General features: G+C 39.4%; 1 protein-coding gene and 1 long non-coding RNA gene across 2 annotated transcripts in view; one reads left to right on the forward strand and one right to left on the reverse strand.

Moving 5' to 3' along the window:
* Positions 1–23,724, reverse strand: part of SPTY2D1 (SPT2 chromatin protein domain containing 1) — a 33,888-nt gene extending 10,164 nt beyond the window's left edge. Inside the window, exon 1 of the mRNA XM_017658331.3 lies at positions 23,465–23,724. Within this exon, the coding sequence (XP_017513820.3) occupies positions 23,465–23,524 (60 nt within the window). The 5' untranslated portion in view covers positions 23,525–23,724. The remainder of the gene's footprint in view (positions 1–23,464) is intronic.
* On the forward strand, positions 6,078–15,231 carry LOC140844393 (uncharacterized). Its single transcript, XR_012122631.1, has 2 exons — positions 6,078–9,917; positions 13,096–15,231. It is a non-coding gene; the product is annotated as an uncharacterized lncRNA (long non-coding RNA).
* Positions 23,725–27,975: the final 4,251 nt, after the last annotated feature.

Consider the following 27,975-nt stretch of genomic DNA (forward strand, 5'->3'; position numbering starts at 1 on the left):
GTCTCCAATCTTCTGAAGCATAACGAACAAGTTCTTACATGGTGAACGAATTCTTATATAGTGAATAAATTCTTACATGGTGAACAGTACAAGGGCTTTCATCACAGAAACTTTCGAAAAACCACATATATTTTTGAAAATACAACAAAGACAACTCTTCCTAAAAGAGAGACCAGAAGACACAGGGCAACAGCCAGACTACATCCACACCTGCGAGAACCCAGGGCCTCGTGAAGGGGGTAAGATACAAGCCCCAGCATGGTGGGATCCGAGCGCCCCACACCCCTGCTCCAGGTGGGAGGAGAGGAGTCGGAGCGGGGAGGAAGAGGGAGCCCAGGGCTGTTAAATAGCCAGCCCCAGCCATCCGCACCAGAGCACAGACACAGTGCATGCGTGGGGCCCTGGATACTAGGGAAACAGGACAGTAAGACCTGTGAGCGGGTCCCTGCAGCCGGCGCCCTGGGGACAAAGACAAGCGAGTGCTTTTTGGAAGTCTTAAAGGGACAGGGACCGCACTGCTGGATGGAAGCGTCCTGGGACACTTAGTCCAGAGGCAGGGAATCTGGGGAACTCTGGGCACTCTAACCCCCTGGGAAGCAGAGAGCACGGAGGCTCCTCATGGAGATAAATAGCCTCCCGGCCTTCCCCCTCCAACGTAGCTCCAACATATCGGAGCAGCAACCCTAGGCAGGCCACGCCCACAGCTACAGCGGAGATAAACTCCATAGCAGCCAGGCAAGAATCAGAAGCCAGGTCTGCGCACAGCTGCCCAGCACAAGCCACTAGAGGTCGTTGTTCTCCCAGGAGAGGAAGGCAGAAACCCACAAGAAGGGAAGTTCTTCCAGCCATCACTCGTGCCAGCTCTGCAAACTATCTCTATTGCCATGAAAAGGCAAAATTTCAGGCAGACCAAGATAACAGAGACAACACCTGAGAAGGAGACAGACCTAACCAGTCTTCCTGAAAAAGAATTCAAAATAAAAATCATAAACATGCTGACAGAGATGCAGAGAAATATACAAGAGCTAAGGGATGAAGAGATTACAGATGTCCGGAAGGAGATTACAGAAGTGAAACAAACTCTGGAAGGATTTATAAGCAGAATGGATAAGATGCAAGAGGCCACTGATGGAATAGAAACCAGAGAACAGGAACGTATAGAAGCTGACACAGAGAGAGATAAAGGATCTCCAGGAATGAAACAATATTAAGAGAACTGTGTGACCAATCCAAAAGGAACGATATCTGTATTATAGGGGTACCAGAAGAAGAAGAGAGAGAAAAAGGGATACAAAGTGTCTTTGAAGAAATAATTGCTGAAAACTTCCCCAAACTGGGGAGGAAATAATCGAACAGACCACGGAAATACACAGAACTCCCAACAGAAAGGACCCAAAGAAGACAACACCAAGACACATAATAATTAAAATGGCAAAGATCAAGGACAAGGAAAGAGTTTTAAAGGAAGCTAGAGAGAAAAAGGTCACCTATAAAGGAAAACCCATCAGGCTATCATCAGACTTCTCAACAGAAACACTACAGGCCAGAAGAGAATGGCATGATATATTTAATGCAATGAAACAGAAGGGCCTTGAACCAAGGATACTGTATCCAGCACGACTATCATTTAAATATGAAGGAGGGATTAAACAATTCCCAGACAAGCAAAACCTGAGGGAATTTGACTCCCACAAACCACCTCTACAGGGTATTTTAGAGGGACTGCTCTAGATGAGAGCACTCCTAAGACCAAATAGATGTCACCAGAGAAAATAAAATCACAGCAAAAAAAGCAGACCAACCAAATACTAACTAAAGGCAAAAAATAAAATTAACTACCCACTAAAAGCAGTTAAAGGAAACACGAAAGAGCACAGAATAAAACAACCAACATATAAAGTATGGAGGAGGAGGAATAAGAAGGGAGAGAAGAAAAGAATCTCCAGACAGTGTATATAACAGCTCAATAAGCAAGCTAAGTTAGGCAGTAAGATACTAAAGAGGCTAACCTTGAACCATTGGTAACCATGAATCTAAAGCCTGCATGGACAATCTTTCAATACTCACCCTAAATGTAAATGGACTGAATGCACCAATCAAAAGACACAGAGTAATAGAATGGATAAAAAAGCAAGACCCATCTATAAACCCAAAGACATGCACAGACTAAAAGTCAAGGGATGGAAAAACATATTTCAGGCAAACAACAGAGAGAAGAAAGCAGGGGTTGCAGTACTAGTATCAGACAAAATAGACTTCAAAACAAAGAAAGTAACAAGAGATAAAGAAGGACATTACATAATGATAAAGGGTTCAGTCCAACAAGAGGATATAACCATTCTAAATACATATGCACCCAATAGAGTAGCACCAGCATATGTGAAACAAATACTAACAGAACTAAAGGAGGAAATAGAATGCAAAGCATTCATTTTAGGAGACTTCAACATGCCACTCACCCCAAAGGATAGATCCACTGGGCAGAAAATAAGTAAGGACACAGAGGCATTGAACAACACACTAGAACAGATGGACCTAATAGACATCTACAGAACTCTACATCCAAAAGCACCAGGATATACATTCTTCTCAAGTGCACATGGAACATTCTCCAGAATAGACCACATACTAGCTCACAAAAAGAGCCTCAGTGAATTCCAAAAGACTGAAATTCTACCAACCAACTTTTCAGACCACAAAAGCTATAAAACTAGAAATAAATTCTACAAAGAAAACAAAAAGGCTCACAAACACATGGAGACTTAACAACATGCTCCTAAATAATCAATGGATCAATGAACAAATTAAAATAGAGATCAAGGAATATATGGAAACAAATGACAACAACAACACAAAGCCCCAAATTCTGTCGGATGCAGCAAAAGCAGTCTTAAGAGGAAAGTATATAGCGATCCAGGCACACTTAAAGAAGGAAGAACAATCCCAAATGAATAGTCTAACATCACAATTATTGAAACTGGAAAAAGAAGAACAAATGAGGCCTAAAGTCAGCAGAAGGAAGGACATAATAAAGATCAATGAAGAAATAAACAAAATTGAGAAGAATAAAACAATAGAAAAAACCAATGAAACCAAGAGCTGGTTCTTTGAGAAAATAAACAAAATAGATAAGCCTCTAGCGAGACTTACTAAGAGAAAATGAGAATCAACACACATTAACAGAATCAGAAATGAGAATGGAAAAATCATGACAGACTCCACAGAAATACAAAGAATTATTAAAGACTACTATGAAAACCTATATGCCAACATGCTGGAAAACCTAGAAGAAATGGACAACTTCCTAGAAAAATATAACCTTCCAAGACTGACCAAGGAAGAAACACAAAATCTAAACAGACCAATTACCAGCAACAAAATTGAAGCGGTAATCAAAAAACTACACAAGAGCAAAACTCCTGGGCCAGATGGATTTACCTCGGAATTTAATCAGACATACAGAGAAGACATAATACCCATTCTCCTTAAAGTTTTCCAGAAAGTAGAAGAGGAGGGAACACTCCCAAACTCATTCTATGAAGCCAGCATGACTCTAATACCAAAACCAGGCAAAGACCCCACCAAAAAAGAAAATTATAGACCAATATCCCTGATGAACACAGATGCAAAAATACTCAACAAAATATTAGCAAACCGAATTCAAAAATACATCAAAAGAATCATACACTATGATCAAGTGAGATTCATCCCTGGGATGCAAGGATGGTACATCATTAAAAAAATCCATCAACATCATCCACCACATCAACAAAAAGAAGGACAAAAACCACAAGTAACATCTCCATAGACGCTGAAAAAGCATTTGACAAAATTCAACATCCATTCATGATAAAAACTCTCAGCAAAATGGGCAAGTACCTCAACATAATAAAGGCCATATATGATAAACCCACAGCCAACATCATACTGAACAATGAGAAGCTGAAAGCTTTTCCTCTGAGATCAGGAATAAGACAGGGATGCCCACTCTCCCCACTGTTATTTAACATAGTACTGATGGTCCTAGCCACGGCAATCAGACAAAACAAAGAAATACAAGGAATCCAGATTGGTAAAGAAGAAGTTAAACTGTCACTATTTGCAGATGACATGATATTGTACATAAAAAACCCTAAAGACTCCACTCCAAAACTACTAGAACTGATATTGGAATACAGCAAAGTTGCAGGATACAAAATTAACACACAGAAATCTGTGGCTTTCCTATACACTAACAATGAACCAATAGAAAGAGAAATCAGGAAAACAACTTCATTCACAATTGCATCAAAAAGAATAAAATACCTAGGAATAAACCTAACCAAAGAAGTGAAAGACCTATACCCTGAAAACTATAAGACACTCTTAAGAGAAATTAAAGGGGACACTAACAAATGGAAACTCATCCCATGCTCTTGGCTAGGAAGAATTAATATAATCAAAATGGCCATCCTGCCCAAAGCAATATACAGATTTGATGCAATCTCTATCAAAGTACCAGCAACATTCTTCAACAAACTCAAACAAATAGTTCAAAAATTCATATGGAAACACCAAAGACCTCAAATAGCCAAAGCAATCCTGAGAAAGAAGAATAAAGTAGGGGGGATCTCACTTCCCAACTTCAAGCTCTACTACAGAGCCACAGTAATCAAGACAATCTGGTACTGGCACAAGAACAGAGCCAGAGACCAGTGGAACAGATTAGAGACTCCAGACATTAACGCAAACATATATGGTCAATTAATATTTGATAAAGAGCCATGGACATACAATGGGGAAATGACAGTCTCTTCAACAGATGGTGCTGGCAAAACTGGACAGCTACATGTAAGAGAATGAAATGGATCATTGTCTAACCCCATACACAAAAGTAAATTCGAAATGGATCAAAGACCTGAATGTAAGTCATGAAACCATAAAACTCTTAGAAAAAAACATAGGGAAAAATCTCTTAGACATAAACATGAGTGACCTCTTCTTGAACATATCTCCCCAGGCAAGGAAAACAAACGCAAAAATGAACAAGTGGGACTATATTAAGCTGAAAAGCTTCTGTACAGCAAAGAACACCATCAATACAACAAAAAGGTACCCTACAGTATGGAAGAATATATTTGTAAATGACAGATCCGATAAATGCTTGACATCCAAAATATATAAAGAGCTCATGCACATCAACAAACAAAAAACAAATAATCCTATTAAAAAATGGACAGAGGAACTGAACAGACAGGTCTCCAAAAAAGAAATTTAGATGGCCAACAGACACATGAAAAGATGCTCCACATCGCTAATTATCAGAGAAATGCAAATTAAAACCACAATGAGATATCACCTTACACCAGTAAGGATGGCTACCATCCAAAAGATAAACAACAACAAATGTTGGCAAGGTTGTGGAGAAAGGGGAACCCTCCTACACTGCTGGTGGGAATGTAAATTAGTTCAACCATTGTGGAAAGCAGTATGGAGGTTCCTCAAAACGCTCAAAATAGACTTACCATTTGACCCAGGAATTCCACTCCTAGGAATTTACCCTAAGAATGCAGCACTCCAGTTTGAAAAAGACAGATGCACCCCTATGTTTATCACAGCACTATTACAATAGCTAAGAATTGGAAGCAACCTAAGTGTCCATCAGTAGATGAATGGATAAAGAAGATGTGTTACATATACACAATGGAATATTATTCAGCCATAAGAAGAAAACAAATCCTACCATTTGCAACAACATGGATGAAGCTAGAGGGTATTATGCTTAGTAAAATAAGCAAAGTGGAGAAAGAGAAATACCAAATGATTTCACTCATCTGTGGAGTATAAGAACAAAGGAAAAACTGAAGGAGCAAAACAGCAGCACAATCACAGAACCCAAGAGTGGACTAACAGGTACCAAAGGGAAAGGGACTGGCGAGGATGGGTGGGTAGGGAGGGATAAGGGGTGTGGAGAAGAAAGGGGGTATTATGATAGCATGCATAATGTGGGGGGTGGGAGAAAGGGGAGGGCTGTACAACACAGAGAAGACAAGTAGTGATTCTACAACACTTTGCTATGCTGATGGACAGTGACTGTAATGGGGTTTGTGGGGGGGACTTGGTATAGGGGAGAGCCTAGTAAGCATAAGATTCTTCATGTAACTGTAGATTAATGATAACAAAAAAAAAAGAGAAAGAAAAGGGGGATTACTCCCTGATAGGATAAAACTAACTGCAAATCAATGATTAATGCATGCTTTACATATCCTTAATTTTGATCTTTCAAAAGGTGTCAGATGATCAGCTATGGAAGTACATTTTTCTGATAATATTCCTTGCTCTTAAAAAAAAAAAAAAAGCAGTTCCTGTGTGGTGATCTCCAATAGGTTCTTCACAATGGTATAAAGGTCATATCAAAGTGTGGGCAAAGGGTTTGTTTGTGTTTATACAGAGGATGAAAGCCTAATTTGGCTACCCAGAAAACGAATTAAGATACGATATGAAGAAGAACTTCCAACATCAACATCCTCTGGAAGAGTCATTCCAGATGATCATCAAAAAACTTCAACAAAGATCCTGGTGCTGTTGCAGTTATAGCTGCATTCATCCCACTGGTTCCTGGACTTGCCATTGGAATGAAGAAGGAGATATCTAAGCTGGCCTGTGCATACAGTAAAACAACAAATTTGACTGGATCTATACTGTTGGAACTCAACCAAGAATTAGGAGAAGTGCAAGTTGCAGTGCTCAAAAATCGTGCGACTATAGACTATCTACTGTTAAAGGAATATATGCAATGTGAACAGTTCCCAGGAACGTGTTGTTTTAATTTGTATGATTTTTCTCAAACTATTCAAATTCAGTTAGACAATATCCATCATATCATTGATAAGTTTTCACAAATGCCTAGGGTACCTAACTGGTTTTCTTGGTTTCACTGGATATGGCTGGTAATTGTGGGTCTGCTTTTGTTATGTAGCTGTATTCCTATCATGTTAATGTGTGTATGCAATTTAATTAGTAGTTTGTTAAAACCTATACATGTTTATGTTACTCTACAAGAAGGTATGTCAAAGAAATAATCAATCTTCCCATGTTTTCTTCCATCTGTTACTTCTATAGCTTTTCTTCTTCCTTCCTAATTACGACCCTTTAGTAGAATTCGTGCCTCATATTGAAAATTACCGAGTATCATAATTCTTCCAAGTGGTAAAGATACCTCAAGACAAATGCTGGACATAGAAGCCACAGGGCATAAATCTGCAAAGAAGTAAAAAGCTAACCTTTTCAAAGAATATTGCTTCTCTCTCACTTACCAACTTTACATTTCCCTGTATGGCCCTGGAAGATGACTGCTTAGCCAGAGACGGGTAAGATTCCTCAAGGAAGGAACAACCTAAGACAGGCACAGTCGCAGGGGGGCCATTAGGTGAGAAATTGGGGATCAACAGAGGTGAGGCTTAGAACCTCATCCCCCCTGTTTTGAGAGAAATCTTCTGCATCCGTGGATGTTTTGTTGCCCTTATCTAGCTTGGATTAATACTTAGTCTATAGGCACAGACCTGATAATTTACATTTGCCCTCTTACAGCACTAAATTATGTTTTCTACCTTTATCTTGCATCTACCTACCACTTCAGCATTTTATTAAAATAATAATAATAATAATAAGGGAGAAATGTGGGATTCACATATAAATCATGTATAAAAATCAAATGAATAATCATATCTGACTTGTTTATAGTTCATTATGCGTGATCAAAACCAAAAGTTTCTGTGATTTGACTGCCCCTTGCACTGTTCACCATGTAAGAACTTGTTCACCATGTAAGAACTTGTTCATTATGCTTCAGAAGATTGGAGACTATTGAGAATTAGGCTTGGGGCTGATTAATGATTGTGCATTGAGTCCCCTATACAGAATTTTATTGTGGTTAACAACCATTTGATCAATAAATATGAGAGATGCCCTCTCAAAAAAAAAAAAATTCTGATAAGAAAAAATCAGCCTCCTTCAAAACTAAGCATTCCAAAGTCCAACTTTTCAAATAAACAACAACAAAAAAACTACTACTCACCACTGTTTTCACTCCTGAATACCCTTTGCCAGGTGATCTTCTAGTAGGATCTCATAACTATATAGGTTATTTTGCTTACAACATGAAACATCGAGATTTTACTTTAGGACCATAGGCAAAGCTGGTGGCAAACCACAGCTAAAAAGCAGTTAAAAAAAATCTAAGCAGCAAGAAAAGCCCAATTTTCTGTAACCTTTAAATGTGGCTCTATGTTCATGAAATGTTAATTTGCCACACAACCTCTTTTGGGCAGGTTTCCGTATCACCCATAAAGTACTAACATTATCCTGGCACAGATGGTATTTCTCTGGGCTTTGACTTTTATGTAACAACATTAAGGAAATGACTAAAACTAGAATAATGGTAATTTGAGCTATGAAAGGAAAATTATTTCCATTTTATATGTATCTATCATTAAAGAAGTATGATAAACAGAGCTAATAACTCAAGACCAGGATGATTCATTTCCAGGGCAATTCTACGTTAAATTTATGGGTGAGGAAATAAGATTTTTTAAATACCCTCCCTTTTTGGTCTTGTTAAGCATATGACATTCTTATCCACTGAACCAGTTGCTGTGCTAGTTAAAAAGGAAACACTAACCTCCAAGAATAAATTGAGATACCTGGGAACCAAAAAAGTGATTTCCAAAATGTGTATCAAATTCCTGGAGGAAAGCCAACAGACCCATGCTTACTGTCTGGCTGCCAAATACAGGGCATCTTGAAACAGATTACAAGTTCCAGCTGAGTCAGTCTACTGACAAAGCATCTGGCCAAGGAAGCAGGCCCTAATCCAACCTGAAAATCCTGTATGGAAGCAATGCTGAGACGTGACACATCCCTGACAAAGAGAAATCCCAAAGAGGGCATCCAGATTCCTTTCCAAGTACCTTGGCTGGGTCATAATGAAATCCTTTAATAAGTCAATATCTTTGTAAATTTAGTTGTAGACCTTTTCTATAGTGTATTAGGGTCAATATTTGAAGCAGAAAAAGGAGAGAGAAAGAGACTGAGAAGAAAGAGAGTATTGCTTACCTAAGTAGATATATAAAATCGTCCTGGTTTATAAGAACCTCAGACAGGCCACATCCACAAGAAGCTCACATTTTGTTTTTGTTTTTTTATATAATTTTTATTAAGGTTATCATTTATATACACTCTTACGAAGGTTTCACATGAAAAACAATGTGGTTACTACATTCACCCATGTTATTGAGTCCCCCGGCCACCCCATTGCAGTCACTGTCCATCAGTGTAGTAAGATGCCACTGTAGGACCCCAACCTCCCTGAGAAATAAGTTAGCCTAAGAGTAGCCATCTTGAAGCCCAAAAAGCCATTCTGATATATAACTCAGAGGGAACAACTGAAACCAGGTAACTCCTCTGGAAAAACAAGTTAATCAATCATGACTGCTGGCAGCGCTAACCTTTCGGTTAGTTAAGCATAAAAGCTGACCCTACCTTGCTACACCCCCAGGACGTGGCACTAACCCAGAAATCGTAGGTTTGAAAAATTACTGCCTTTGTAGTATTGTTATCTTGCTATGTAGTATTGTTATCTTGTTACTACAACATAATCTGTAACCATGGTAATTCTCTAGGGCTGAATGCCTCAGAAAATCCTATATAACCACTTAGTTGTAAGTACTCAGGGTCCTCGTTGAGACCTGCTGCGACAGGCTGACTTGGACCCCAACTAGTTGGCTTCCGAATAAATTCCTCTTGCTTGTTGCATCAAGAAACGTCTTTGGTGAGTGATTTGGGGCAGCGCCTTCCTCAGGGGAATCCAACATTTGGGGGCTCGTCCGGGATCATGCGCTCACCCCGCTTCACTCCCAAAGTCGCTCTTGGAGGAAGAGGTAAGATTAGTGGCGCCTTGAGTTGTCTGTGTTCTGTCTTCTGTTTTTCAGGGAGACCGGTCAGAATTCTGAAAAGGGGTACCCACTGTCTGGCAGCTGTCCCGATCCCGTAAAGGGGTCGAGACTGCGGTCGGTAGACGTACTAGGAGCACCGCAGGCTGCAACCCTGGGGGACGCCTCGGGGAGGTTGGGAGGCCAGGGACGCCTGGTAGCCTCCCGTCTGTTTTTCTGGCAAGGTGAATCTGATGAGATAGGGTTGATTTTCAGGCGCCAGGAATATCAACCCTCTGATTCCTTTCGGTTTCTGTTTGAAAATCTGAGAAAAAACAAAAAGCGGCCGCTGTGTGTCTAATCTGTGTGTGTCTCTGTTTTTTGTGTCTTTCATGTGCCTAATAATTGTTATACTGACAATGGGACAGACTCAGACAACCCCCTAAGTGTGTAAATGAATATATCTTTCTACCTCCGGATGGTATTAATGAAATTGATTTAAAGACAAGCGCTTGTGAAAATTGAGTGTTCTAAAACTTCCAGAAAACCTGATAAAAAAGTGTTAAGCATTAATGCTAATTTGAGTTTGCCTGAGGCAGGCATGTCCTAGTAGTTGTCGGCTGCCTGAGTTTACCTAGAGTCATTTGAGTCATGTTATCTGCTAAATCTTTTAAGAATAGAATGCTTAGAAGCTTGGCTTTGTCTAGTGTTGAGTGGGGGTCTTGTGAGTAGGCTAGCATAGTTGTTGCAGGTAGGTGAACTGGATAAGTGTGGCAAGTGAACACCTTTTTAATTGTGTGTTGCAGTGTGTATGCCTACCTGCAGCCTGAGAATCTTTGTAGTAACTTTAAGGCCTTAGAGTTTTGTTAAGTTGAGAAGATGTGCTCTGTGTTTTCTGGGAGATTGTGCTGTGAAGCTCATGGTTGCAGAAATTGTAGAATGTGTTCGTAAGTTTGTCAGTCTAAGAAATGTTAGTTTGACAGTTTGCAGTGTCCTGCTTCTCAGTGTTCACTGGAGCTTGAAGTTTCTAATAGTTTTGAGTTCTGGTTAGAACTGCTTAAAGTGATAGAGAGGGCATTTCTCTATGCTAGAAGATGCATGTTTTAATAAGAAAAAGTATAAAAAAATGAAAACTCTTCTGCATGCTAAAGAATGTGTTTTGTGATAAAAGAAAGTAACTTTGTTCTAAAGTACAGCTATTTATTTAAAGAGAGACAAAGAGAGAAAACAGCGTGGTGCCTTTTGTTGTGGAAGATCCGCTCAGCCTGTTGCTTTGGGGGAAGGGTTAGAGAGATAAACCCAGTCAAGCCGCAGGCAAGCCCAGGCATAATTCTCACCGGCTTATGTGCTTGGGACCATGGGGCAAATGAAGAATAAATTACTATATTCTTACAGATATAGTCGTGCCTAGTGAAATTAAAGCAAGTGAGTCTTGATATCAAGTGCACAGCAAAATTAAAATCTCATTTCCAGTTAAACAGTTTTCTTTAACTGTTAGTCTGCTCTTAATGTTGAAAGATCACAGCAGTTTCTCATGCTTAAAGTCTCAGTGAGTTGCCATGAAATCGTAATGTTAAAGAGACTAAAAGCTAAAGTTTGTTAACAACTGTATAACCTTTATTTGCCTTTGAAATATTTTGCTATTAAAATTGATTGCATGGCCTGAAAAATTGAATTCCTAAGCAGAATAGTAACAAAGCTTTTTTCAGCTGATTAAATGCACTTAGTTAACAAACCAAAATTTATTAAACTGTAGAATCTGGACAAGATTATGTTTCTCCCAGAAAAACAGGTTTCACTGTAAAGGTTTAGATAGACGAACGTGTGACCACTTTTGAGAAAAGTTGTAATAGATTTTTTGAGAACCACCAGGTCTTCTTGTTTAATTTATATGCTGTATGTTTAAAAAAAAAAAAAAAAAAAAAAACATGGGGGACTCTCCATATTTTTTAATGCAAATAATCTTAGAGCTTTTAATAGAATTTGCATAGCAGCTTATATCTACTATTAAAGAGTAAAACATTCTTGAAGCTTTCAGGGAAGACCTGTAAACTTAAGCACTTTCTCTGCTTTTTTGTATCTGGTCTTAGACACTTATGCTGAGTTATGTTCTTATTATTTTCACTGTTTGTAAGCTATTGATTGTAAGCCAAAGGTCATCATTTCTCAGTCCCTAAATGAAGAAGTAAAATGCCTGACCTCTTTCATCTCAAATCATATTTCTGGTCATATCTGAAAATCTGTGTGAAAGAAAGAGACATTTAAATTTGAGATTCTGCTTAAACTTTTAAGTTAAATTTGACTATAGCCATATTCATTCTTTGTATGTATCTCTAACAAGTCTTTTGTATGCCTGGTGATATTATACTCTGCCTTGAGTTTAGACAGTTCTTTCAGCTAAATATGAATTCTTATTGTAGCTTTTTTCCCCTCCTGAAGATAAAAGCAGAAGAATCTACCATCTGCTACCATTCTCTCAAGAATGCTTAGTAACCTAAAATTAGTTTGACTTTCTGTAGGTTGTCTTTAAAAATTGACAGCAGCAATCTCCCCTGCTGCCCCACTTTTTAAGATACCTCGTTTACTGTGCTGAGTATATAGACAATAAATGTGTAATGATAGTTCTAAAAAAATTAAATGCAAAAAGGTGCTTTTACCTCTAGTTAACTCTGATATTTTCCAGAGGGCCCCTGGAACATGTCAGAAGAATTTTTTCTCACTAGAGAAAGTATTTGACTAATTTGGCTTATTTATCTGATATATATATATTTATTTACCAGGAAAGCACTGTCAAAGAGAATGATGCTAAACTTTGTTACTAAATGTTTTGTATTACAGAAATATCAGAATTTCCTTATGTCAACTGTTTTACAGTAAGCTCTCATCAGATCTTTAACCATTGTCATTTGTAAGTCTTTTGTCATTTATAGTATTATCCCTAAACTGGTAAAAAACTAGATTTCAGCAGAACAGGTATTAGTTACATAAGATTACATAAACTAAAGAAAATGATTTTGTGTCTTTTTGTTTCAAATGTTGCTGGTAAAGTGTTTTAACCTTGTTCTCTTAAACTGACAACAGTTTAGTAAATGACTATCTTTATGAGCAGAATTGAAACATCCTTCTCTCTACTTGATCCCTCCAGAGTTTAAAAACTTTCAGTGACTGTTTTTGTATTCCATGGCAGTATGTTTATTTGCACGAGTTCAATAAGAATCTGCTTTCCTTGTGAGAAGACTACTTAAGAACACTGGTTATACTACCAGGGCTTTGACTGGAATGTCGTACCTGAGAGACATGTGCATAGACTCAGATGTGAACAACTTTAAAGAACTAAGATTGACTTTATAAAGCCAACAAAGCCCCTTGGAAGAACTGGCCTGGTACCTTGCTTACAGAGTTCCCAGCAGCCTTACCAGGTGAGTAAAGAAGGTCACTTCCTGGCAGGTGCAGAGACCTTGAGAAGAGAAGAATTCATCCAAATCTACAGGTACTGCAGGCAAAGCCTGATGGCAAGTCTGGCTTGGCTGTCTGGCCTCAAGAGGCCTTTAAAAGTTCAATCTGAAATTCCTTACAAAAAGTTCCAGCAAAGCATATTTAAAAGAGCCTGTGTAATCAATTGCTCTTCTTGCTGCACCTGTGCAAATAATCAAGCCAGCTGTTAATTATTTTCTTAACCTAGTTACTTCTAGTAAAAATGAGAGTGATTTTAGAGAGAAGTATCGTTTCAATAATGTAGCCTCCTTCCAGAATAAAAAATCTAACTCCAGATGTTGCTACATAACCTAATAACACAATTTGTTTTATCTTGCCTAGAAGCCACAAAACTGCAAATAGTAATAAAAATGAAACCCAGAATAGAAGCGCCAGCCTTCTGAAGCCCTCTCAACTGACCAGTGATGGAGACCTAGCTGCACCCTTTACTGCACCCCCTTCTCAGCACGAAGCAGCCAGAGCGGTCATCGCCCCTTTTCCCTAGCAGCAGCTAGAGTCTCTATCTGTAAAAGAAAGAATGAGACCATACCCATAGCCTTCCCTGGTAAAAACAGGTATTTAATCCCTCCTCCCAAGGGATGGTAGGCTTGTAACACTGGAGTGACCCCATGTGTCTCTACTTCTGCCTTCAACTCCTCCCGTGATTTCTGTATCATGGTCCAGTTAGTACCCAGACTAATGTATCATGATGACTTATCATTCGTGGCAGAATTAGAACCTAAACTAAAGTATAAAAGAGAGCCAGTCTCACTCACTCTAGCTGTATTACTAAGAGTAGGAGTCGCAGCCGGAGTAGGACCAGGGGCAGCTGCAATTATACAAGGAAACCAACATTACGAAGGACTAAGAATAGCTATCGATGAAGATTTGAGAACTATAGAACAGTCTATTTCTAAACTTGAAAAGTCCCTAACCTCCCTCTCTGAAGTAGTGCTGCAAAATAGACGAGGGTTAGATTTACTATTTCTAAAAGAAGGTGGATTATGTGCAGCTCTAAAAGAAGAATGTTGCTTCTATGCAGACCATACTGGAGTAGTAAGAGACTCAATGTCTAAACTGAGAGAAAGATTAGATCAGCGAAAGCGAGAACGAGAAGCTAACCAGAGCCTGTTTGAATCCTGGTTCTCTAGATCCCCATGGCTTACAACTCTAATATCCACCTTGGCAGGACCCCTGCTTATTTTTATATTGCTCCTCACCTTAGGTCCCTGCATTTTAAATCGAGTAATAACCTTTATTAGAGAAAGAGTAAGTGCTGTGCAGGTGCTAATGCTGAGACAACAGTATCATACCCTCACACAACAAGAAGAAACCAACATTCCATGATTAGAATGTTCAGAAAAAGAAGTGGGGAATGTAGGACCCCAACCTCCCTGAGAAATAAGTTAGCCTAAGAGTAGCCATCTTGAAGCCCAAAAAGCCATTCTGATATATAACTCAGAGGGAACAACTGAAACCAGGTAACTCCTCTGGAAAAACAAGTTAATCAATCATGACTGCTGGCAGCGCTAACCTTTCGGTTAGTTAAGCATAAAAGCTGACCCTACCTTGCTACACCCCCAGGACGTGGCACTAACCCAGAAATCGTAGGTTTGAAAAATTACTGCCTTTGTAGTATTGTTATCTTGCTATGTAGTATTGTTATCTTGTTACTACAACATAATCTGTAACCATGGTAATTCTCTAGGGCTGAATGCCTCAGAAAATCCTATATAACCACTTAGTTGTAAGTACTCAGGGTCCTCGTTGAGACCTGCTGCGACAGGCTGACTTGGACCCCAACTAGTTGGCTTCCGAATAAATTCCTCTTGCTTGTTGCATCAAGAAACGTCTTTGGTGAGTGATTTGGGGCAGCGCCTTCCTCAGGGGAATCCAACACCACAGTCACTACTTGTAGGAAGCACATTTTCTTAATGGAAGTGTCACAGTGAATATGATTCACATTGCAAAAGACACAAAAGCAGATACACACTCTCTTCAGTCCATCCTATAAGCAGATTTGTAAGAAAAAGAGGCATGGGTTTGTGTTCCCGAGACTTAAGATTTTCCTGTCAGTGCCAACTATACCCCCAACAGATTCACCAGACAAATCAAAGCTTATACAGGGTTTTCCCACAAAACTTCCAATATATACCTTAGTGTTAGTTATTTAAAAGAGGATTGCTTTGTTACCTAGACACTTCAGCAATGAGTTACTTCCTAATCTGATTTCAGGATAGACATCTTTTTTCCTAATCTGGGATTTAAGAGATAGACCCTGGGGTATGACTAGCAGGAAAGCTACTCTTGACTGAATATAGGCACCCAAACAGAAAACAAGTTTCAATGCAGTATAGTTTAAGGCTAAGCTTTAGTTGTTCACATACCACCTTCATGATTTTTACCCTTTCAGTATACCACCTGTATTATTATTTACTAATTTCAAGAAAACATAAACCTAACATCATGACTTATTATTACAGCTTTACCTCAAGCAATGACATCCATGAAATGACTGGCTTGAAAAGCTAGTTACATTTTTTTAATCAAATCAAAATAGAACTGTTTTTATACAACTATGAGAATAAAAACTACTTGTGTATTACCTAAAATTATGGTACAGCCAGATTTTGGTATAGTGCATATGAGGAATATAAATACAGCAAACGCAGACACAAGCAATAAATATGGGAGCCCCGGAGTGTTTGGGAACTGAGATTCACTCAGAAAAGACTTCCAAAGATTATTTTTAGCTTTTTTCAAAGTACACACCTATTTCTATCAATTCACATGCTAATTTCAAATTCACCTTTTTTTTTTTAAACACCTCTAATCCTTAAGGATACTTATTAAACTGGCTTCACATTTAAACCAGCAAGTTTATGGTACTTTCTGTCCTGTCCCTATGATGTAGAAGAAATTCAATGAATCTATACATCTTATTTCATGGGTCTGCCAGGAAATAAGTAGGGCAAGTTCCCACTGGATGAGGCTTAATCATATTTATTGCCATGAGCTGGATCATAATCAATAGTTTCTTAAATCCTCTGTAGCCTGATGCACTCAAAAGCAGACACAAGAATATTAAAATGTCTCTTAGGCAAAGTTTGGGTTTAAACCTAGAAATTTGGGGCAAAAAAAAGGACTGGGTCTCCATAGATGACCTTCTTCTTTTTAACATTTTATTGAGATACAATTCATATACCTTAAAATCACCCACTTAATGTGTGTTTCATTGGTTTTTAATATATTCAGAGTTGTGCAACCATCACCACTATTTGATTCCAGAATATTTTCTTCATCCCAAAAAGAAATCCCTTACTCTTTAGCAGTCATTCCCAATCTCCTCTCACATCTGCCCCTAGCAACCACTAACCTATTTACTGTCTCCATGGATTTGCCAAGTCTTGCCCTATTGCACAGGGTGATAAGCATTATGAATGTTAAGTGTTGCTACTCATCATTATGATTATTCACAATGAGATTCTCTAGGTAGTGATGGTGGGAAAAGAAGCAACAGAAGTCTCTGTGAGGGCAGCAGTTTCTAAAAGACCCCCTCCCTAAAATACTGGTTGAGAAGTACAGCTCTAGGAGAGCATTCCAAAGCTGCCCCAGGCACTGGAAAAGCCATCTTCAGATGCAAGAGTAGGGAATAATCCAGTTATGGATTACAGAGCAACAGTTATAAAGTGACTCCCAGCAGCAACTTTTTTGTTGGCCCATTCTGTTCTTTAAAAGTAGAATATACCTACTGTAACAAATGGTAGGCTTCTATTGAATTCATGGAACTTGGCCCTTTAATCATTTTATACCCAGACTACTTTCATATACATGATGAAATCATGTGCCCAGTGTATCTCTACATAATGATATGCATCATAAAATAAGGTTAAAATATAGAGGCCATAGATAAATGATTATAAAGGTAAGTGACTATACAAAATATATTTTGAAAACCTTCATAAAATTTTCCTTGTCTCTATTAAGTTTGAAAAGAGATACAGACACCTTCAAAGGCCAAGAGAGTATCTTTTGAAGAATGCTCTGTAAGTTTGTTCCTAACATCCTTGGACTGAGAAATTATTTCTCTGACTTAACTAAAATTAAGAAATGATTAGTTTCCAGGACCATTAAATGTATCACCAGGGACGTTTTACTTCTTTTGGAGTAAAAACAGAACATACCTAGAACTTTAAAAATGACAATTATGTAATAATAAGTAAATTATATCAGTAAATTTACTTACAACTATGTAATGTAATTTTATTCTGTTGTCTTTTCCAATAACACATATATAAAGTATGTAATTTTTTGTTCAAATAAAAACTTTGAAAAAAACATGAACTGATACAATAAGTGGTCATGATGGTCAGCTTTATGTGTTAATTTGGCTAGGCTATAGTAGCCAGGTATTTAATAAAATACTCATTTAGGTGTTGCTCTGAAGGTATTCTGCAGACGTGGTTAATATCTACAATCAGCTAGCCTTAAGTTATCATCCATAATGTGGGTGAGCCTCATCTAGTCCGCTGAAGGCCTTAAGAGAAAAACAGGTTTCTTAGAGAAGGAATTCTACCTCAAGATACAGCATTAACACTAGCCTGAGTTCCAGCTCTCAGAATGTGAGCCAACACCCTACAATAAATCCTACTGGTTCTGTTTCTCTGCAGAACCCTGATAAAGTGAGCTTTTACATTTTGGTACAGTTCACTTAGCATAATGTTTTCAAGGCTTATGGTGTAACATGTATCAGTACTTCACTTGTTTTTATGGCTGAATAATATTTCATTACACAAATAAGCCACATTTTACCTATTTATTAGTTCATGGGTATTTGGATTGTTTCTACCTTTTGGCTATTTTGAATAATGGGGCTGTGAATACGTGTGTAAAAGTTTTTGTGTAAATGTATATTTTCATTTCTCTTGGGTATGTATAACTATAGATAATTCTAACATTGAGCTGCCTAGCCCTTCCAAAAGGGGGTTGCAGTCAGACCCTGTTATGAAAAGATTTGTTGTAATAGAATTCTATTACACAGCCCTCTACCCCCACAGGGGTAAGCCCACTAGAGAACCATGTTAAAAAAAAAAAAAGCTGGGATTATATTATATTCCATTTAATAAGGCAGAAGAACTATTTCACACTTTCTCCTGCATCAGATGGTCACATTTAGCTCTAACAGCAGCACACCAAGATGCACCCACTAATTGTGAGTCTGTTTTAAGGCATCATCAGGCTGCTTCATTGTTTGAGCTTCATGAAAAGCAGCTGGACAAGTTTCTTTTATCCTAAGTGTATCCATTTTACTCTACTGCAAGCCAACTCAGTTATTCTGCTGAACCCCGATGAATAATCCATGACAATGAAGCTCATACCATTTAAATATGATTATCAGAGATTTTGCCAAGATTTGTAATTCTGAAACCAACAGACCTAAAAAAAACATTAAATCACTTTAAAACATATGTGTTCCTTGAACTGAAACTATATTGTTTTGCTCAGATTAAGAAAATAAGGAGCTTTTAGTCCAGAAATATGAATTCACTACATGTTATATTGGAATCACTAGTCAATCTTTTCTTGAAAGCTGTTCTTTACTTAGATAAAGATTAGATTACAATTAGCACACATAATGTGGGGGCGGGGGAGGAAGGCAGTATAGTACAGAGAAGACAAGTAGTGACTCAATAGCATCTTACTACACTGATGGACAGTGACTGTAATGGGGTATGTGTTGGGGACTTGATAATGGGGGGAATCTAGTAACCATAATGTTGCTTGTGTAATTGTATATTAATGATACAAAAAAAAAGATTAGATTACAATTAGAATTGTAACATATTGTTACATTTTATTGTGTAGAAAACATAAATTTGCTGTTGGTTTTACATAGAGATTTACATATTAAAAGACTACATCCTTAACTTTAATAATCACTACACAATTTCTAAAAATCTTCTCAAAGCATCATAAAAGGGAATGTATGCAGGCCTGGCAACTCAATGGTTAGCATTAGGCTTGCTTGGGCAAGAGGGTGAAGACAGAACAACCAAAAGGCATGCTATTTAGGATTGCTATGGAGTCAAATGTAAAATTTACTATGACTGTGTTTATAAAAATATAACCTGATTATAAAATGTAGTATCAGATAGATACCTCCAGTCCAACCTGTTAGAAATGGCCCAAAAAGGACAACTGTATATTTATTGCTGTCACTCACACAGTTTGCAGCAGTCTGAATTAGACCTAGGTCTCCTGACTTGGGTCCAAAAGTGTTCCCAGTACAACATGCCTCACTTCTAACTTGAAATCCCAACACTTTCATCTCTAGCTCTAACCTCAATTGTAAATGCCACTTCCACCTGCCATTTGGACAGCGTGATTACATCAAACAGGTCACCACTGAACTTCCTTATCTTCCCTCACCCTCAGACTCTATTTCTGTTAACCATGTTGGCACTCTCCCAAACAGGCTGTAAATCTCTATCCACCAGTTTCCAAACGCTGTTGGGTTGGACTTCACATTCTCTCACGTAAGACTTTATGCTGAGAAGCATCATAAAAAACAAATAGGGTTCCTACCTATGGCTATATTAGGCTGGAGTTGGGGGGTAGGTCCAGGCTTTATAGCGAATAACCTTCCTCACCACCCCATATCCAGTACACTCTGCTCATTCAACACAGGGTTGTGCTTAAGAGCAAGAACTCTGGAGCTAGCAGATTCTCAGCTCTGTCTTTACTAGCCTTGTCACTTATAGCTGTGTAACTTTGGGCAAGTTTCTTCATTTCTCTGTGTCTCAGTTCCCTCATCTGTAAAACAACCTTCCTTTCTACAGTTATTACAGTGTTTAATTAATACACATAAAGTGCTTAGAACAGTGCCTGGCACAGGGTGATAAGCGTTATGAATGTTAAGTGTTGCTAATCATCATTATGATTATTCACAATGAGATTCTCTGGGTAGTAAAGACCCACTCCCTAAAATACTGGTTGAGAAGTACAGCTCTAGGAGAGCATTCCAAAGCTGCCCCAGGCACTGGAAAAGCCATTTTCAGATGCAGGAGTAGGGAACAATCCAGTTATGGATTACAGAGCAACGGTTATAAAGTGACTCCCAGCAGCAACTTTTTGTTGGCCCATACTGTTCTTTAAAAGTAGAATATAACTACTGTAACAAATGATAGGCTTCTATTGAATACATGGAGCTTGGCCCTTATCATTTTATACAAAATCTACCTGGCCTTTGAAGACATCTGAGTTTGCCATCCCAGTTAAAGTCCTTAGGCTCCATTTTCAGTATCTATATTCTTACCCTCAAGGGGCCAAAGCCCCCCATATCCTTATATATCTAGCACTACATGAAGGCTTTCCCTTTACTATTTGGTTTGAGGGTCACACCAGAACAACGGTATCTTGTCTGGGATGATTTCTGCAGTCTGTGAGGAAGACCATGTAATTTATCTCATGTATTATAAGTCATCAATTACAGTTACTTGAAACCTACAAGAATCCGTATTCTAAGCTCTATTATTCCATCACAATGACACAACCAGTTTGTTTCTGTTAAAAGAACCCAGGGAGAAAAATCTCAAATGCAGAGTTACCAAAAATATCTTCTCTCCTTTAAATATAAACAGAGCTAAAGACAATGGGTGGTTACATCACCTGGATCAGCTGTGTTCTGTATTCAGTTTTCCACTGGGAAATGATAGCATGTCTAATATTTCTAGGCATGATGCAATCCTTTATTTTAATGAAAACACTATAAAGATAACTATTTCTCCTAAAAAGAAACAACAGAAAAGATTCCCACTTGGGAAATGTTCATTGCTTCTCAAGCTCCATACAACAGACACTGCTTAAAAATAAAGCCCTGCAAGGAGTCTGAAGTGGCTTTCCAGGTGTTTTAGATTTTAGCCTTACCAACACTAGTCATTGCATTTCCCTTCTAGAGCAAAATGTGACAAAGGAACTCTGAAGACTGAAATCTGAATGCCAGCTCTGATAGGATCCAAATGGAAAGTGGGGAAGAAGATAGCTAAACGGGAAATATGAACCAAGCACCAGAGGGGTGGAGCCATACCTGTCAATTACTGCAAAGCCTCTCTGGTTCTCAAACCATCAATCAATCAATAAAGTGTATGTCGGCAGGGTGTATACGTGAATTGAAATGTTTCTTGATTTGGATAGTAATTTACAAGGATACTTGCTTTATAATAATCTGCTACACTGTACATTTCATAATTGACTATGTTCTAAAAGGCTTTACACTGAGCTAATAAAGAAAATAACAGAATTAGATAAATCAAATTAAAGCAAGATCATGGATTAAATTTAACTACCATCTTGCTCTATTTCTCAATTTCTTTTGTGATGTATTTTCATCTGATGTAAAACTTTCATCTGATGTACTTTCATCTGATTTAAGAATTATAATGCTGCTATCTAAAACTTCTAGACTTACTAGCTTTGGGGTGGGGTGGGCAGGGAAAGGCACTTTCATAAAATATAGTCTATATTTATCTGTTTATTTTTAAATGACCTTACCAATTTACCTGTTTTCCCTTTTGCTTCCAATCTTTGTTATTCCAATCATACATGGATAGATAATGCATATATTCTTAAATATACAGATATTTTGAAGTCATCTGCTCTAGGAATACTTGCTTTTCTCCCAGCAGTTATTGTTTTTTAGAATAAGAAATAAATTGGTTCTAATTCATCCACAGAATATTTCTGGACATAGAAGCTAGTATTATGTATCTTTGACCTCCACTAATATTCAGGAAGATCTAAAATGAAATATGAACCTAATCATGCAAAAATGAATGCTAATAGACCCAATCTTAACTTACCTAGAAAACTTACAGACGCAGAAAGTAATTGTTGTTCAAGGTTTCATAGGTTTAAGCCCATCACGTCAACCTGCAGATCTTATGACTCAGGGTTTAGGGGAATGATTATTCAAGAGTACTTGAGATGGCAGATGAATATATATATTAAACTAATGGATATCAGTTTTATTTACCAGTTATATTACTGTTTTCAGATCAGTATCATCGGTAAAAGACTAGGCAAACCCCAGAAGACAAAAGCTCGAGAATATCATTAACATTGCAAATACACAAAAATCTAAGAAAACAGGGCACCTAGTGAGAGCTCGATAAATTCCAGTTGAATTGACTTTACAGAGAGCTATACGAGCTCTACACCTCACTGCTCAAACCGCAGGTATCACAATGCAATTTTATCGGTTTACAGCTGTGCTGTGGGTACCATCTGGGGCTCCAGAAATGATCAATTTATGCAAAACAGCTACAACCCCGCAAACCTGGCACTCTCCACCACCTCGGCATTTAGATTTAGAAAGTCTTACACTGCTTTGCGAATATTATACACAGAATTAGCAAGCATTACTGAGTAAAGGGGACCACCCAAATTTCTAACAAGGACAAATCTGGAAGGCCACAAGTAAACGGAAGCTGAAACTAGCTCAACCATTCTGTTGGCCAAGGATATCGTGGAACCGCTCGACTTCTCTTCTCAATAGAAAAGGTGATCCCTTCGGAAAGTGATAATTTAATCACCTCGCTGGCTAAGTGGGTGGGGCTACAAGTGAGAGAACTTGTTCGGGAGATCACACAATATTTGATTCGGTGGGAAATTAGCCAAAAGGCTATCAGGCTGTCCATAAAAACCCTGAACTCCCCTACATGCTTCCTCCACAACCTCTGAACTGAAGTTTATGCCGACGTCAAAAAGTACTAGCGCTAGATTCCACTATGTACCAGGCACGGCTCCACTCTCCAGTTTTCACGCAACTCCAAAACACCCAAACCTCAAAGTCCGTGCTGTAGTGGTAACTAAGTCAGCGAAACTCACTCCGCGGAAAGCTCTCGCATCGCGTCTCAAGACCCTCTTCACCCTCAGCTCCCAGGAGTGTACAAATCCAAGAAAAGGAAATAAGGCGCCCGGATCTTTCCCGGAGCCGGTATGCGGATGCCTGGAAGTTCCACCCACCACACATTCCCAACTTGAAGACTAGGATCTTCTACAGCGGCGCCCCGACTAGTACTTACCGGCACGTTATTGACACCTTGTCCTTTGGAAGCTATCAGGAGAATTTCCCTGAAATCCATGTTGGCCGAGACGGGGAGACTGGGCCAGACTCTCGGAAAGGAGTGAAAGCACGCCTTCCCGAGGCTCCCAGCAATAGCCAAGCGAACTGCCCGGCCGACCCCTCTCCCACCCTTCCCCAGCAGGACCACTTCCGGCGCCGTCCAATTCCGTCTGCCCGCCCCCTTTCCTCAAGCGGCCTATATTCTTTCAGGTCCAGCGCTTTGTTAGCGAATCCCTGGCGTAACTTCCGTTTTTAGAATCGAGACACGTAGAAACGTGATACGTGGCTGGTGGCGTCAGCCCCAAGGGGCGGGACTAAGTCCTTCACTGACCAAGGAGACGCAGCCTAGTAAAATGTGGGATGTGGCAAAGGTAGAGGGCCGCTTTGCCGAAGGCCGGTGCGCGCGCCCTCATAATCGTGGTGCTTCCTGTGAGCTGTGAGGAGGAAGAGCGTGGGGCTGGGGTGTTACCTACCAGCCTACCAGGCCTGGGTTAGCTGGGTGTCACGTGTGGACGCTTAGGTCTGAAATGACAGGGTCCCAGCAGCAGAACACACAGGTCTTGAGCGGGGGTTTCAGTTACCAGTTTCTAGGAGCTCGCGATGCTGCGCAGGCGCACACAGCACCGACTGTCCTCTGTCTCAGATACACTACTCATCGCTCCCTGCCACTTGGTGTGTGCTGACCTCCTACTTAGGTGCGTGCGTGCCACGTGTAGAGGCACAAGTTTAGTGCTTTTCCTCTATTTCGATAATAAGCTTTATGTAGGGAAGCCGGGTGAATTTTGCTTAGTGGGTGAATGAAGGAATTTCTCACAAAAGTACAGACCCAACCTGGACATAGTTGATACACCTGGACACACTGATAATACATTAATAATATGCCCCATATTCATAATCATTGGGTGTTCAGTCCTGGGTTTCTTTCGAGAGTTACCTGGGGTCTGTAAAGTAATCTTGGCCTCTAATTAGTCCCAGGCCTGGGAAAGGCATGGGAGCAGGCAAGACTTAAAACTGCAAACTAACAATAAAGATCTTTTAGGGTGTGATGGAAATGCTCCGAAACTAGACTGGCGATGGGTACTGTAAATTTACTAAAAAATATACTTTTGAAGTAGGTGCATGTGGCCTACTTTTGAAGGTTTCTGTGGCCAGGATTCTCACCTAGTCCTGGTTGGGTAGCTAGCTCACTACACGTGTGGGTGATGCGTTATTGACTCTATATAAAGAGCCCTGCCCAGTGCTCTGGGCAACACAGTGGCATGGCTACAAGGCTGCAGGAGAGCAGAGCAGAGGCTGGAGCAGTGGCACCGTGGAGGACAGAGACTGGGACGGCTGTGCAGGCAGAGAGGCCCAGAGGACATCTGTGTGGGTAGAGAGGCCCAGACGTGGAGCCCAGCTTGCTGCATGTAGACTCGCTCTGAGTGGACGAGGTTTTAGTGATTGACCTGCCACCGTGGAAATAAAGTTGGGTATAACCCTTTCACCCCAAGAATGTTCTGTCACTTCTTTGGTCACATTGCATCCATAGTGAACTTGCCTGGGGCTGAAACCCTTTGGCAAGACAGTGCATTTTTTACAGTATGTAAATTATATCAGTAACACTGTTAAAAAAATATTAGGCAAAGCTTCTCCTCTTACTCTTTCAACAGAAGTTTTAATGCTAAATGTGGCCCTGACTACATTTTCCATTTAAGGCTGCTCCCAAAACAGATAAAGATTAAGTCTTTGTCCAACGTCAGAACTGGAATTCTCAGCTTCTCTGTTCCCTCTGGAGTGGCCAGCATACAGATCATCTATGCCATACATTCCTTTCAGATACATTCTCACCTATTTTAAGCAGTTCACACTTTAAGGGAGTGTGGATAAAGTGAAGGTTCTTATGGCCAGGATTCTCAACTGGACATGGTTGGCTAGCTCACTACACACGTGTGGGCAATACGTTGCTATTGACTGTATAAAGAGCTCCACCCAGTGCTCTGGGTGGCATGGTGACACAGCCACACAGCTGCTGCATAGCTGCAGGAGAGCAGAGACTGGAGTAGGTGGCAGCGCTGAGGACAGAGACTGAGATGGCTGTAGGGGAAGAGAGGCCAAGAGGCAGAGACAAAGGAGGACTACAGACCTGCAGACTGTTGGATGCAGACTTAATTGTAGTGCTCGACCTACCACCGGGAAAACAAGCCCAGTAGTAAACCCTTTTACCCCAAGAACGTTCCATTGTCTTTCCTCCGTCTCACCGAATCCATAGTGAACTTGCCCGAGGCTGAAACCCATTGGCTGAAACCCATTGGCAAGACAGAAGCCAACTCTACAAATATTTCACCCTCATGATTGTGAGTTTTATGAATGCTTGGGCATAATATATTGAAAAAATTGCATATTTCAGTTTCCTCATCTGTAAAAAATTTAAAAATTCTTAAGATTTTGAATTTCCTTCAAATGGTCCTTTATTCAGCAGGTAGAGTCCTCCTTCACTGTTTTTCCCATTGTTCAAATCTTATTCCTAACCATGCCCTGTAAGGACTGCTGTGATTTGCCCCAACCCACTTCTTTCACATCGTCAGCTGGACTCTTTCATTCCCTTATATATGCCAAGCTTTCTTCCACCCCAAGGCCTTTCCATATGCTCTGCCTGGTGTGCTCCCTCTAACCTTTGCTGAACAGCTCATCCTTTAGCACTCCACAAGCCTTTGGTTCAAGCCCCCACCTTACTGATTCCAGTTTAATATGTAAAGTTAAAAACAGCAATAGCAGGGTTGTTGTAAAATAATGCATGTAAGAACTTTTGATTAGTACCTGGCTATTATGGGCTGGGTTGTGTGTTCCAAAATTCATATGTTGAGGTCCTAACCCCAAGGACCTCAGAGTGTGAGGTCTTTAAAGAGATAAATTAAAACAAGGTCATTAGAGTGGGCCTAATCTGGTGTCATGGGTGTCCTTATAAGAAGAGGAAATACAAACACAGACAACCACAGTGGGAAGACCATGTGACAACACAGAGAAATGATGGTCATCTACAAGCCAAGCACAAGGTCTCACAAGAAACCAACCCTGCTGACACCTTGGTCTCAGATTTCTAGCCTCCAAAAGTGTGAGAAAATTAATTTCTGTTGTTTAAGTTACCAGTCTGTGGTACTTTGTTATGGCAGCCCTAGCACTAATAACCCTGGCACATCGTTGGTACTCAGTAAAGTGTCAGGTGTTATTTTTCAAGGAAGCTCTCTCACTAGCTCAGGACCCCTTTTGCAAGTTCTTACAGTCCTCAGTATTTTCCTTCACAGAACCGTTCACAGTTTGTAAGTAGATAATTGTGTTTTTCCTTTCCAACTACTGGCTATCTCTCATGTTGGCTGTAAGATCTAGGAGAACAGGGCCCAAGCCTGTTTTACCCATTACTATTCCTGTCACCAGTGCAGTTACCTGCTCCCGTTCCATAAAAGCTGCAATATACATTTTTTGGTGTTTATTTGAAAGTTGAGTAGGTATAAAAACTTCTCAACAAAATTGTTTTGTAACTATGTGTTGATGGATATTAACTAGACTTACTGTAGTGATCATTTCACCTATCAAATCATATATACAACTATCAAATCATGTTATACATCTGAAACTAATGTTATATGTCAATTATACCTCAATAAAAAAAGACCTGTCAAAAAAAACCCCACATTGTTGACCAACTTAATGAACTTTTAAATGAAAAGCCCCCAATATTCAATATTATAAAAGCTAACATATATTGAGCCCTTAATACAAAGTAAGTGCTTGACAGGCTCATCTGATTTAATCATAAATGCCTGTAGTAAGGCACTTCTTGTTACTATTTTGTAGATAAGTAAACTGAAGGTGGAAGACATTAAATAACTAGATTAATATTGTACAACTAGTTAGTGGGAAAGCCAAGATTTAAATCTGTGGGAGATGAGACACCATGCTAGACTGCTTCCATATTTCAATTAGTCCATTTGAACTGGTATCAATATATACACATGAAACTATAGATAATCTAAGAATTATCCTTGGATTTGGTAAGTAATATATAGTTACTCAGAATCATCAAGAACAACTGCTGGAGGTGGGAGTGAAGCAGGAATGAGGGAAAGGAGAAATTTTCCTATACCCATATAAAAGAAAATTTATATTACTAAATTCAGCAAATATTTCCTGAGCAACTACTGTACATCCAGCCCTGCATACAATACAAAGAAAAGAAAGACCCAGCCATTGCCTGGTCAGAACGTTCATTCTCTTCACTCTCTTATAACACAAGTAACAATGTCATAAAACAAAGTGTTGATTCTATGGGTACAAAGTACTGGGGGTAGAGTTGCCAGACTTTGCAAAGAAAATTAGATGCCCAGTTACATTTGCATGTCAGATAAACACTGAAGACAATTTCTGTTAATCTGAAATTCAAATTTAACTGGGCGTCCTGTATTTTGTCTGGCAATCTTAGGAGTGATGGACTTT

The sequence above is a fragment of the Manis javanica genome, chromosome 11 (assembly GCF_040802235.1).
Source record: "Manis javanica isolate MJ-LG chromosome 11, MJ_LKY, whole genome shotgun sequence".
Classification (NCBI taxonomy): domain Eukaryota; kingdom Metazoa; phylum Chordata; class Mammalia; order Pholidota; family Manidae; genus Manis; species Manis javanica.